A 14,493-nucleotide genomic window follows, 5' to 3' on the forward strand; every position below is an offset into this window, starting at 1 on the left:
AGGATCCTTTCTCCAGTAATCGTTCCCTGGTGGTAGTGTCCTCTGGTGGTCCTTGCCCAAATTGATCATTGCAGTACTTTGAGGGTGACAAATGTTGATCTTCTAAGTCATTCAGTCATTGTGTGTTTATTAGCTGGTATTTTTCTATAAAAAACAGCTTTTCTTAAACTCTTTTTTAAAAATACCACTTTATATCATCTCCAGAGACAAAAAAATTATGCAGGATAGGAAAAAAGATCATCATTTTCTACCTGGCTCAGCTACTATATATGGTATTTACATAGTTACACTGTTGTAGGCACTGAGTATCAGTTTAAAGAAAATAATAACTAGTTTGGAAGAGGAAAGGTACTTGTGGAACGGGCAGGAAGAAGAAAGCTACATGTTCATCTGTAGTTGAGGGTCAGAAGATTATGCCTCAAACCGAAAAATCGAGAAGTACCATTGTAAGCATGTTATTTATATAACTGAGGTAAATACCTAAAGAATCAGGTAAAATAGTGAGGTGTTTACCCTGGAGAAGAAAGGATTAGTGTGGAACTGCTGTTTTCCATAACAAACTTCGACAAATTCTTGAAAACTGTGTGCCTTCTACTTGAAATAATTTTTTTTAATGTAAAAGTGAAATAAAAAAATAAAAATATTACTATAGGCTAATTGATTTTCATCTTATCCAGTATGTTAGCTCAGTCAGTAAAGAATCTGCCTGCAATGCAGGAGACCGGGGTTCCATTCCTGGGTCAGGAAGATCCCCTAGAAAAGGAAATGACAACCCACTGCAGGATTCTTGCATGGAGAATCCCAGGGACAGAGGAGCCTGACAGGCTGCAGTCCACGGGGTCACAAAGAGTCAGACACGACTGACAGACTAAACCACCACCATAATTATAGCCACTAGTATTACTATCTGGATGCTCAGTTTTTCTAAGTTCAGCTAGTCCTGCACCTTTTGGCACGATTTCATTAATCTTTGAGTGCTTCCTTACTGAAATAAGGCCCAACAGTGTTTCTTCAAGGAGCCCTGATTTATTTAGTGAGAATGGCATTTTTGAAACTAAAATTTGGATGCCAGGTGTGCTCATTGCTGCAGATGTCCTCTATCTTTAAATGTATCTGGTCCTTCCACTTTCTTAGCCTTCCCCGGCCCCGCCCTCCTCCATGGTGGGAATTGATTGCTTCTCATTGATTTCTCAGATCTTTTGAGTTAAAACTCGTCCATTTACTTTTCTGTTTTCAGAATTTTATTGCTATCCCATATTTGCTGTTGTCCTTCTCTCTGGAGTTTAAGCATTTAAAAAAATTCCTACTGTCCTTTAGTAGCATTTTTGGAATGGCGTTGAGTGAGTCAGTATATTCAGATCACCATATTTAACTGGAGTCTTTTACATCGACACTCTTAGTATAGATTTGGATTTTATTCTGCATAAATAACTAGGTCTAATGCTGCTGGGGGTACAAAACTTGATAGGCCTGTTTATGCCTTCAAGTAGTTTCCATGTTACTCAGGGCATTTAGAATGAGTGTAAAACTAACTGGAGTCCACGTTAAAATATGCAGAGTGCCGAAGCTGAGGTGTATGGTGTGATGGTACGTTGCCTTATGTTTTGTGTTCTAGCACAGTGGTTCTCAGCGTTGGCTGTATGTTAGGATTCCTTGGGAGACAAAAAAAACTGTGCCTGGATCTCAGATCAGATTTAGATTAAATCTGAATCTACTGTGAGCAAAGCTAAGTTCTACAAGTTTTGAACTTCTTTGGTAGACTTGATTAGCTTGTGTTTTTTATTTTTATTTTTTTTCCTTTAAGGGCCAAGAAGATACTTCAAGTTCATCTTGTAATTTTTCCTGCCCCACACCAGGAATAAGCTGGTTTCCTTTCTCGACCCCTCAGTATTTCAGACCTCACACCTTTGAACAAAAGTGCATCTCTCTTCTCTGTGCCTCATTAACTCACTCATTCATTCTTTAGGACCCAGCCTCTCATTTTTTCCCTTAAACGTCAATTTGAGCTAACTCATTTTGTAATGCCCATTGTTCCCATCTATTTTAGCACTTACACTATTTTGTTGAAATGATCTGGTATTCATTTTCCTACTCCATTAGAGTCTAAGCTTCTTGAATAATTTCTAGTATTATAGGTTTGGGTACATTTTATGTGCTTAAAGAAGTTAATTGAGCTGATCACACACAGGAATTCCAATTCTGGAGTCTGAGAGAGAGTAGAATTATGAAGTTCCTTAAGTTTTGGCTCTTAGTCACTTTTGATTTCTTCTATAGCCATATTTTATGGATATTTTTGAATTATATTAAAGGAATATTATATTTCAACCTTGAAAGATGATTAAGACTTAACTGGAAGCATTCAAAGGTATGAGAATTTAAATTGTGCATCTGTGAGAGGTGCTTGTAGAAGCAGACTGAAATGGGTGATAACTTAAGCAGTGTTTTTGAGTGATGTCTTGTTCAATTATAAATATATAGTGGCCTTTATAATAAAAAGTTTTAAAGGAATCTTATACAGTCTTGTACAATGCAGGACTTCCCAGGTGGCGCAGTGGTAAAGAATCCTGCCAATGCGGGAGACACAAGAGATACAGGTTCAATCCCTGAGTCAGGAAGATCCCCTGGAGTAGAAAATGGCAACCCACTTTTGTATTCTTCCCTGGAAAATTCCATGGACAGAGGAGCCTATCAGGCTCCAGTCCTTGAGGTTGCAAATAGTCAGACACAACTGAATGAGCACTCACAGCACATGCAGTCTTGTAGACAGTGAATTGATATTTTGAATCTTTGAGATTTGTACCAAATCATTCTGTACTGTTGTTTGTTTCTCATTGTTATCTTTCTTTTTTATTATATCTTCCCATTTTCTTTTTTCTTTATCATTATGATTTATTACAGGATATTAAATATGGTCTCTGTGATACACAGTAAGACCTTGTTGTTTATCTGGTCTGTATATACTTGCTTGCATATGCTAACACCAGTCTTCCACTCAGTCCCTCTCCTCTACCCCCGGTAACCACAGGTCTATTCTCTGTGTCTGTGAGTCTATTTCTGTTTCATAGATAAGTTCATTTGTATCATATTTTAGATTCCACATATTTGTGAAATCAGATGTATTTGCCTTTCTCTTTCTGATTTACTCCACTTAGTATAATAGTCTCTAGGTCCATCCATGTGCTGCATGTGGCATTATTTCATTTTTTATGGTTGATTAGTATTCCGTTGTGTGTGTGTGTGCACATGTGTGTATACACACATGATATATATATATCACATCTTTATTCATTCATCTGTCAATGTACATTTAGGTTGTGTCCATGTCTTGGTTATTATAAATTGACTTTTCTTTCAATAGAACATTTCTTTGTGGCTTTTTAATTTATACACTTGTCATTTTTATGGAAATATGTTGCTCCATTTTGTTGATACATGGTATTTTACTTGGCCATGTCTTTTTTTTTTTTTTTTTTACTTGGCCATGTCTTAATTGTTTGGTATTTTTTATTTATAATTTACCACAATTACAGAAAGTGAACTATAATTATTTTTATACAGATAGCTTTGCATTTTCTTTTTGAGAGACCAAATATGTGTTACAGAGCCTTTACCTTGTAATAGAATTATCTGTGGCAGAAATTTAATAGAAACATGGAAATAGTGTGAAGTAGATAAGGAACCAGATAGATCTGATTTCTAGTTTTGACAGCCACTTTACTAGCTGTGTGATCTTGAATAAGCTAGTTAACTGAGCCTCAGCAGTAAAATTGGATTAATAGGAGCTAACATTATTGTCCATTTATAATGGCAGGTGCTATTCTAAGTATTTTACATATATTAACCCATTGAAACTTCAGAACAGCCCCATGAGGTAGCTCTGTTATTGTTCTGTCATTATTACTATTGTTCCCAATTTTAAAGTATGGAAACAGGCGTAGAGAAGTAAAAGAGGCCAGTCAGATGGCTGCTTACGACGGAGGTATGATGGTGACCCAGGGCCATCTAGAGCCGGCTCAGACCTCTAGAGCTGGTTCTCTTATTCACCCTGGACTGCCAGGGCATCAGCGCCATCCATCCCCTTAATCTGAGTCCTAGGCAGACAGACTGGCCTTCATGAGCAGATTAATGATTACTGAAATTGCTGCAACTGGAGCCGATTATGAGGTCATGCAATGCTCTCACCTTGGGCTTACTGTAGAAACTGCACCCTAAGAGCAAGGATCACTCTAGATCTTCATCCTCTCTTCAAACCTCTGTCTGTTTAAAGTTGCTTTTAAGAGAGTGGTGAGAAAAACTTTTGAGTTGTGTTTTTATATTAATATCTGGTAGGCCTTTTGTTATCCTTCACTCTCCTCTTCCACCTGCATGTTCTTTTTAACCAACAGTTGAGTATTTGCCTAGTAGGATTTAACTCTTAACCTAGATTGCTAGGTAGAGTGCCAGAGTCTTACAGACCCAAAAAGGAATCTGAGAAATATCCAGCTGCCTCACCTGTATGAAGATACTGAGGCCACACAGCCAGAGGATGATTTAGAATTCAAGCCTATGTTTCTGACCTGAGTCCAGCATTGGCTTCATTCCACTGTACTGTTTACTCCCTTATTTGTAATAATCTTTTAAAAGTATTATTACTACATATTCTTTTTAGGAATTATATACTTTAACTTAACTTGCTACCTCTGTATTATGTTCACTGTCAGAAGACAGCTATATGTGTTTTTAGTTCTTCACAGTTTAATGAAGTGCTTTCTCATCCTTTATCTCATTTGCTTGTTATGAAGATAACCTTTTGCTCAGGTACCTGAGGTTCTTGAATAGTGGCACAGGTTCCTTTGTGATCCAGCATGTCCTTTGCTTCTGTACATTCACAAGTCCTAGCTACCTTAGCTTCAGACACAGTAGACTCACTCCACTGAGATTACAGTTCAGGCATTGTTGTTTCTCAGCTCCAGCTTTTTTCACATCCTCTGGATGCTCCTGGAGTCTAAGGTGTGAAATTCCAGGCATGAAGATAATTCGTTGTTTTGAGGCACTAATATTTCTTGGCTTCTTAGACTACTTGTGATCAGGGAAGTTCTTTAAAAAACTCAGTCAGAGGTTCACTATGTAGTTAAGCAACATGTTGTGTAGAAACAAACACAAAGATAATCATATCGTTTATTGTACTAACATTCTTCAATCAAAATGGTGTTAGAGATAAGATAAATTTTATGGCTGTAATGTGTGTCCATGTGATTTGGTTGGTGTCAAGGAAGGGAGTGAATTGTTAGGATAAGGCTAGCCACTGAATGCCAAAACTTTCTACAGCAGAGGCCTATTACCTAATCAACTCATACAAAACCTGGCAATTCTTAAGAGGATCCTCTCTGATTCATGATTAGGTTAAATTAGCTGAACAAAGTCAAGTCTGTGAGAAAAATCTGTCAGTTTATTATTATCTAACTTTAAAAATAAAAGGAAATAAAACATATAGTGTTTTCCCTGGAGACTTTTAGAGCCCCTCCATTTTGGTAGATCATATATTAGGACTTATTTGTTTGAACTGTATGCAGTTCAGTTCTTGTTTGAGAATAGAATGTGAACATTTTAGGATCACTTTATGATAGTACTGGGTAAATAAGCTTTAGAGTTAAGCTTTTTATCCTTGGATTTCTAATAGCTACTGCTAAGGTGAGCCTTATATGTTAAGATTATCTGAAGATAAGACTGCAGCTCACTCACTGGCTCAAAGTTCAAAGGAGAGCATTAGCTCAAGGACATAAATCGCTGAGTTGTTATCCATCAATTTGTAACAGAAGGGCAGATGAACAGCATTTATCTAGACAATCTAGTATCATATACCTGCAGTTTGAGGTCAGTCTCTATGGGGGTTTATGTACATATGTGCTTTGAACTGTTTCGCAGAGATGAGAGTTCAAATTTATTTTTATTCTCTAATTTGAAGTAGCAGGTGTATTTGTGTGCCTTTTGCCACAGCTGATATTAACCCCATTTTGCCCCTCCTTAAAGCTGGAATGTGTGCGTGCGTGCCTGCTAAGTCTCTTCAGTTGTGTCTAACTCTTTGCAACTGTGTGAACTATAGCCTGCCAGGCTCCTCTGTCCATGGGATTCTCCAGGCAAGAATACGGGGGTGCCCTCTTTCAGGGGATCTTCCCTACCCAGGGATTGAACCCACATCTTGTATGGTTCCTGCATTGCAGACGAATTCTTTTTTGTTGTTTCAGCTGTGGAGCTGAGGTTACTTCAGTTACTTACAGAAAAATTTTATTTTCTAGTCCTCCGTTGTTTGCTGTTTTTTCACATGTGTGCCCCCCCCCAGCCCCCCACAATTTGATTGCAAGCTCCGTGAGGTCAAGATATGTGTCTTATTTTAAAATCTGTAATATCAGGGCTTACAAAGTTGGATATGTAATGGGGGCCATCTGATAAAATATAAAACTGAGCCAGGCTAGACGGGGTCCACGTAAAAGGGAAAACATACACCTCATGTAGAAGCGGTCTAATTCCAGCACATTTTTACCCTATGGGACTGTGAACTCAGTGTTGCCTGAACAAAATGTATCCGCTGATGCTCTGTGGCCTGTGGCTTATCCGTCTGCTATTTCTTTTAATAAAACATAGGAACGCACAGAAAGTACTTGGTACATAGTTGTCACTTGGTAGATGCTCATTGTGTCATAAAACTGGCTACACTGCTTTTGAAGGACTATCTTAGATGTCATATGTGTAATGTGATGTAAGATGAATAAGAATGTTCTCTTCTATTAAAGGATTTTCTCTTTTTCAAAGAAGATGAGTATAGTAATAAAGAGATTAACTCTTAACCTAGAATAAACAGATTGGGATATTGAATCTTCACTGCCTTGTCCACAGAGAGTCTTTTGCATGACTTTCCAAGTTAGGAACCAGTGATAACCAGTGATAACACATTTTAGTGAACTGCCGCATATTCTGAGGGCTCTCAGAAGAATGGTATAGTAAATTGGTAGAATACCTGAATGCCCTGTAATTAAGGTGTCTGCTTTTTATTTCTTGAATTCTGGAGTAATGTTTTGTTTTTCCTTTTCTCTAGTCCTCCAGACAATGTTGTTAGGAGGTACTCTTGCTTCTTTTTCTAGAGTGTGTGAGTGTTAGTCGCTCAGTCATGTCCACCTCTTTTCGACCCCATGGATTGTAGCCCACCAGGCTGTTCTGTGCATGGGATTCTCCAGGCAAGAATACTGGAGTGGGTTGCCATTTCCTTCTCCAGGGGGTCTTCCTGACCCAGGGATTGAACCCAGGTCTCCTGCATTGCAGGCAGATGCTTTGCCGTCTGAGCTACTAGTGAAGTCAAATGAAATGAAAGTCGCTCAGTCGTGTCCGACTCTTTGCAACCCCATGGACTATACAGTCCAGGGAATTCTCTAGGCCAGAATACTGGAGTGGGTAGCCTTTCCCTTCTCCAGGGGATCTTCCCAACCCAGGGATCGAACCCAGGTCTCCCACATTGCAGGCGGATTCTTTACCAGCTGAGCCACAAGGGAAGCCCGAGCTACTAGGGAAGCCCCAAAATACAAAGCATAATTGGCGCCTCCCGGGAATCAGCCCTGGGTCACAAGAATGGGAATCTCGCATGATACCACTATACCACCGGCGTGGCTAAAACTTTTTATTTTATATTGGTGTATAGTTGATTAATAATGTGTTAGTTTCAGCTTTACAGCGTAGTGATTCAGTTATTTGTGTGTGTGTGTGCGTGCCTAGTCATGTCTGACTCTTTACAACTCCGTGAACTGTATCCGCTGTCTATGGGATTTTCTAGGCAAGAATATAGCAATGAGTTGCTGTTTCCTACTCCAGGGATCTTCCTGACCCAGGGATCAAACCTGCATCTCCTACATTGCAGGAGGATTCTTTATTGCTGTGCCACTGGGGAATCCCATGTGCTATACAGTAGGTCCTTGTAAAACCACACTTTTTTTTTCTCAGAATTCCTCCATATTGCTTTCCCCATTATCCTAGATAAACATCAACAAATGTTCAGAATCAAAGGTCACTCCTAAAACTTAAACTGAGGAAAAGTGCAGGATAATGCACTATTTTTACTCCTAGAGTCTGTAAACTATTTTTGCCTGAGCTTTTGATGTCATATCCAAGATACTGTTGCCAAGACTAATGTCATGAAGCTTTTCCTTCTAGAGATTTTATAGTTTCAGACATTAAATTTAAGCGTTTTACTGGAGCGAGTAGCCTTTCCCTTTAGGCATTATCCTGGAGTGGGTAGCCTTTCCCTTCGCTAGGAGATCTTCCCAACCCAGGAGTTGAACCCAGGTCTCCCGCATTGCCAGTGGATTCTTTACCAGCTGAGCCACAAGGGAAGCCCTTGTAGTGTGTATACCTTATTTCTTCCATTTCGTTCCTGTAAATACTATCCCACTTTAAAACTGTTTATGACTCATCCTGAGACCTCTGTGCTAGCCACATTTAGAATATCTCTAGGTTTGTTTGTTTTTTTTCTTAATCCTTTTCTTAGGTCACACACAAACCCTGATTAAAAGCAAAAATATAAAGACACACACACAGAAAGGGGTGGGGAACCAACTTCTTTTAGTTGTGTACTTTCATGCTGACCAAACTCCATATCCTTCATTCCTCTTCTAATCTTATCATTTCTTAGTCCCTTATAGGATAATCAGCTTGTTCTCTACTCCTCCCAACAGTCTTATTTCACTTTTCCTTATCCTATTTCTTCTAAGGAGAATGACCTCTCTCCTTAATGCTTTATATGATTTTCTTTATCATTGTACAGTTCTTTAAATCTTTTACTGTTCTTTCAGTACTGGACTGGGTTAGAAGTTTCTTAAGGACAGTGACTGTATTTCCTGCTGCATCTTTTAATTCCATATAAAGTCTCATGCCATGCTTTTGTGTGTTCAGTTCAGTTCAGTCGCTCAGTCGTGTCTGACTCTTTGCAACCCCATGGACTGCAGCATGGCAGGCCTCCCTGTCCATCACCAACTCCCAGAGATCGCTCAGACTCATGTCCATCAAGTTGGTGATGCTATCCAACCATCTCATCCTCTGTCTTCCCCTTCTCCTGCCTTCAATCTTCCCAGTATCAGGATCTTTTCCAATGAGGCTTCACATCAGGTGACCAATATTCAGGACTGATTTCCTTTAGGATGGACTGGTTTGATCTCCTTGCTGTCCAAGGGACTTGCAAAAATCTTCTCCATTACCACAGTTTGAAAGCATCAATTCTTCAGCTCTGAACCTTCTTTATGGCCCAGCTCTCACATCCATACATGACTACTGGAAAGACCATAGGTTTAGCTATGTGGACCTTTGTTGGCAAAGTGATGTCTCTGCTTTTTAATATGCTGTCTGGGTTTGTCATAGCTTTCCTTCCAAGGAGCAACTGTCTTTTAATTTCATGGCTGCAGTCACTGTCTGCAGTGATTTTGGAACCCAAGAAAATAGTCTGTCACTGTTATCACTTTTTCCTCCTTCTGTTTGCCTTGAAGTGATGGGACTGGATATACCACGGTCTTAGTTTATGTTGAGTTTTTAAGCCAGCTTGTTCACTCTCTTCTTTCACCCTCATCAAGAGGTTCTTTAATTCCTCTTCACTTTTCTGCCATTATAGTGGTAACATGTGTGTATCTGAGGTTGCTGATACTTCTCCTGGCAGTCTTGATTCCAGCTTGTGAGTCATCCAGCCCAGCATTTCACATGATGTGCTCTGCATGTAGGTTAAATAAGCAGGGTGACAATGCACAGCCTTGTTGTTCTCTTTTTTTTCCAATTTTGAACCTATCCATTGTTCCATGTCTGATTCTAACTGTTGCTTCTTGACCTGCATACAGGTTTCTCAGCAGACAGGGAAGGTGTTCTGGTAATTCCCATCTCTTTAAGAATTTTCCATAGTTTGTTGTGATCCACACACTCGAAGCTTTTGCTTTTGCATTGTCAATGAAGCCCAAGTAGATGTTTTTCTGGGATTCCCTTGATTTCCCTCTGATCTAGTGGATGTTGCAATTTGATCTCTAGTTCCTCTGCATTTTCTAAACCCAGCTTGTACGTCTGGAAGTTCTTCAGTCGCTACTGAAGCCAAGCTTGAAGAATTTTGAGCATTACATTAGAGTGTGTGAAATGAGTACAACTGTACAGCAGTTTGAACATTCTTTGACATTACCCTTCTTTGAAAATAGAATGAAAACTGACCTTTTCAGTCCTGTGGCCATTGCTAAGTTTTCTAAATTTGCTGACATTGAGTGCAGCACTTTAACAGCATCATCTTTTAGGATTTGATTTAGGTCATACCTGAATGGCTTAGTGGTGTTTCCTACTTTCTTTAAATTAAACATGAATTTTGCAATAAGGAGTTCATGATCTGAGCCACAGTCAGCTCCTGGTCTTGTTTTTGCTGACTTTATAGAGCTTCTCCATCTTTGGCTGCAAAGAATACAATCAGTCTGATTTCGGTATTGACAGTCTGCTGATGTCCGTGTGTAGATTCGTCTGTTGTGTTGTTGGAAGAGGGTGTTTGCTATGACCAGTGTGTTCTCTTGGCAAAATTCTGTTAGCCTTTGCCCTGCTGCATTTTGTGCTTCAAGGCCAAACTTGCTTGTTACTCTAGGTATCTCTTCACTTCCTACATTTGTACTACCATCCCTTAGGATGAAAAGGACATCTTTTTTTGGTGTAAGTTCTAGAAAGTCTTATAGTTCTTTCTAGAGCTGTTAAACTTCAACTTCTTCAGCATTAGTGGTTGGGGCATAGACTTGGATTACTGTGATGTTGAATGGTTTGCCTTGGATACGAACAGAGATCATTCTGTCGTTTTTGAGATTGCATCCAAGTACTGCATTTTGTACTCTTTTATAGCCCTCAGAAGGGCTACTCCATGTCTTGTAAGGGATTCTTGCCCACAGTAGTAGATATAATGGTCATCTGAATTAAATTATACCATTCTGATCCATTTTGATACACCGATTCCTAAGATGTCGATGTTCATTCTTGCTCTTGTTTGACATAGCCAATTTACCTTGATTCAGTGATCTAACATTCCAGGTTCCTATGCAGTATTGTTCTTTACAGCATTGGGCTTTATTTTCACCACCAGCCACATCCACAGCTGAGCATCGTTTCTGTTCTGGCCCAACATCTTCATTCTTTCTGGAGCTATTTCTCTGTTCTTCCCCAGGAGCATATTGGACATCTTCTGATCTGGGGGGCTTTTCTTCTGGTGTCATATATTTTTGCCTTTTCATACTGTTCATGGGATTCTCGAGGCAAGAACACTGGAGTGGTTTACCATTCCCTCTGTCTGTGGACCACGTTTTGTCAGAGCTCTCCACAATGACTCGTCCATCTTGGGTGACCCTGCACCACCTGGCCCATAGCTTCATTGAGTTACACAAGCCTCTTCATCACAAGGCTGTGATCCGTAAGGGGGACATGAGGAGAGAGGACCAGCAAAAACCAGCGAAGAAATGAGCTAGGGCAGAGATGGGCACCTCTCTTCTGGAGAGTCAGAGAATACCAAAGTCTAGAAAGGAGGCATTGTGGATGCTTCACCCCTGAATACATCTTTGAGAGGCCTGTGTATGCTGTGCCTTTAAGAGGTCCATGTATATTGTGTACTGTGAATGTCTGTATTGATGGCCAAAAAGCCATTTTTTCCTCTTGTCACCTATAATGTTGATTGTGTCATTATATATAAACTTACCTCTTAAACTATAGGTAGTTATATATGGTTGAGTTCATTTTACTTTGTAAAATTTTTGTCATTGCTGTGTTTGTCTCTTGTCTTTTTAAAATAACATTATGTGGAAATGAAAGTGATGATATCTAATATTTGTTGTGTGCAGGATACTTTTTTTTTTAAACTTTATTATGGTTTTCATATCCTTTCAAAGAAAATGTTGTTTTAGTGATGGTATTTTATCAGGAACTATTCTACAGCCCAGGAGAGAAGTTAATTCATTGCATACAGTGATTTTCTGAGAACTTAAGGGATTAATTCTCTTGGTCAAAAAAAGGATGACTGGGTAGCTATAAAGACAAGATGACAGGGAGACTTTTTTAAAGTTTTTGAATTTTTGAGCTCTCTGAATGTATTATCATGAGTGAAAGTGAAGAAATGAAAGCATTAGTTGCTTAGTCATGTTCTGCTCTTTGCAACCCCATGGACTGTAACTCACCAGGCTCCTCTGTCCATGGAATTCTCCAAGCAAGAATACTGGAGTGGGTAGTCATTCCCTTCTCCAGGGGATCATCCCGACCCAGGGATTGAACCCGGGTCTCCTACATTGCAGGCAGATTCTTTACAGTCTGAGCTGCCATAAGTTATTAATATTAAATCATTAGTGATAATGTGGTATATTACTTTTAAAGCTTTTAATTTGCATTCTTGACTCATATATTTAGAAAGAGAAATTAAAGACTTGCTTCCACCAAGTATTATTTCAAACCACAGCAGTAATTATATTTGTACTTAAATATTCTGAATTGCAGATGCAAATTAGGCTGCTGCTAGCCATTCTAAATAGCAGTACTGAAAAAAATACTGAAATGGGAAACAAGTCTGGCATGCAATAGCAAAATTGAAGTATATATCTGTTTAACCAGAGAATGTCCTCCGTTTGGTAAAAGGGTTAGAAATACAGTCTTCTTTGGAGACTGATGAAAAATAATAGATAAAATAAAGAATGATGTGCTCAATGAGCTACAGTTCAAATAGAGGAAATTTAATGGGAAATGATTACATTAGTAGCAGATGGCTTTGCTTCCTGAATTGCAATTTGACTGGAAATCCTAGAAGAGTTTAAATTTGTTTTTCAGATTTTTGAGTCTGATTAAAGATAGATAAAGAGATTTGTTTATTTGGTGTGTTATTGTGATTCTTACTGTGTCTTTTGGATTTTTTGTTTGTATCAGGCTATATTTATGATTCCCACAAACCCACCACCAACATTCAGGAAGCCAGAACTTTGGTCTGATGATTTCACCGATTTTGTTAAAAAGTGCCTAGTGAAGAATCCTGAGCAGAGAGCTACTGCAACACAACTTTTACAGGTCAGTGCTTGTGTCTCTAACAGGAGGATATTTTCTTTATATACCTTTTAGCTTTTTCTAACACTGACCAACATCATTATGAGTTTCATTAACTGATTTATTTATTCATTAACTGAATTGTAAAGATGTAAACTTTTCAGGAAACATGGATTGATGTACAGACAGACACATACACCTTTCTTCTCCTGTATGTTCTGTTTCTCTCATTTAAAAATTTTGTTTTCCAAGATCAATTTTCTGCCCTCCCCTCTCCCCCACTAATTTTTGTTGCCAATTCTTTCCTCCTAAAATTGCGTTAAAACTGAACTTCTGTAGGGTTCTTATTTCAGAAATGAGTTTCTTTTCCATTGTTATTGTTTCTTATGTTTTAATTTCCAGATGTATTATTCCTTGACCCAGCATTTCTTCTTTGACTTTTTGCCCTGTAAGATACGTAAATATGAAATCCCTGAACTCCCTGAGAAGATCCAATGTTGTAAATACTGGTTGCAAGATGACCTAAATGAAGAGACTTTGTATCCAGAGTGTCAGGAGCCTTTTTTTTTTTTAAATCTGTTTTGACATTAAATGCAAGTAGAAATAATTGAATACTTTTAGTAATTATTCACGAGTCTTTACTTTCCCAGCAGAATTGACTTAGACCTGTGTCTCTGATAAGTGTGCATGTTAACAAAACTTGATATTTGGAGAATAGTTCTTTTTAAGTGACAAAGGGATTAAAAACATAGCTATAAAAAGTGATTTTTCCAAGGTAATATCTTTTAAAAAAGGAATTATTGAGAATGTTAGAAACTAGTCCTTTAATATAAGGTTTATTGTTACAAAAATTTAGCTTAATACTCAGTTTCCATGAAAGGCAGTTTAGCAAAATCTGTCTAGAATAAAACACCATATATTCTTTGACGCAGTAGTTAATCTTCTAGCAATTTACAGAGAAATTTAACCACGTGTGAAATAACATAGGTGTAAAAAATCTTCATAAACCATTATAATGGCAAAAGATTGGAAACAACATAAATACCTGTCAACAAATTGGAAGCAATTTGAGGTCTACTGAGGGGAGTTATTGGCAAAATACACGCACCCACATACACATGTATGTATGTATACAAATGTCAATGCTTATAGTGGAGTAGCTCTAGAAAAATAAGCAAGAAAATGGCCTCCAGAGAAGGTAACTACATGGCTGAGAAGCAATAGTGGGATGGAAACTTTCTTTTTGCTGAAGACTCTTAGACTTTTGAGTTTGGTTTTATGTGCCCATATTACCTTTCAAAAGTTAATTAATTGAAACATTATTTTTGAAATATTGTCAGCACTTCAAAGGAATTTTAAGCACATAAATCAAGGACCTATTGCTGCTGTTACTGTGTTGAATGTCTAAATTATTTAACCATAAAGAAGACAAGAAAGAAGTGGAGAGGGGAAATAACC

General features: G+C 38.4%; 1 protein-coding gene across 1 annotated transcript in view; it reads left to right on the forward strand.

Annotated features, from left to right (window-relative positions):
* Positions 1–14,493, forward strand: part of STK3 (serine/threonine kinase 3) — a 300,126-nt gene that overhangs the window by 156,180 nt on the left and 129,453 nt on the right. Inside the window, exon 7 of the mRNA XM_043484504.1 lies at positions 12,922–13,059. Coding sequence (XP_043340439.1) covers positions 12,922–13,059 — 138 coding nt within the window. The remainder of the gene's footprint in view (positions 1–12,921; positions 13,060–14,493) is intronic.

This window comes from Cervus canadensis, chromosome 12, assembly GCF_019320065.1.
Source record: "Cervus canadensis isolate Bull #8, Minnesota chromosome 12, ASM1932006v1, whole genome shotgun sequence".
NCBI classification, from domain to species: domain Eukaryota; kingdom Metazoa; phylum Chordata; class Mammalia; order Artiodactyla; family Cervidae; genus Cervus; species Cervus canadensis.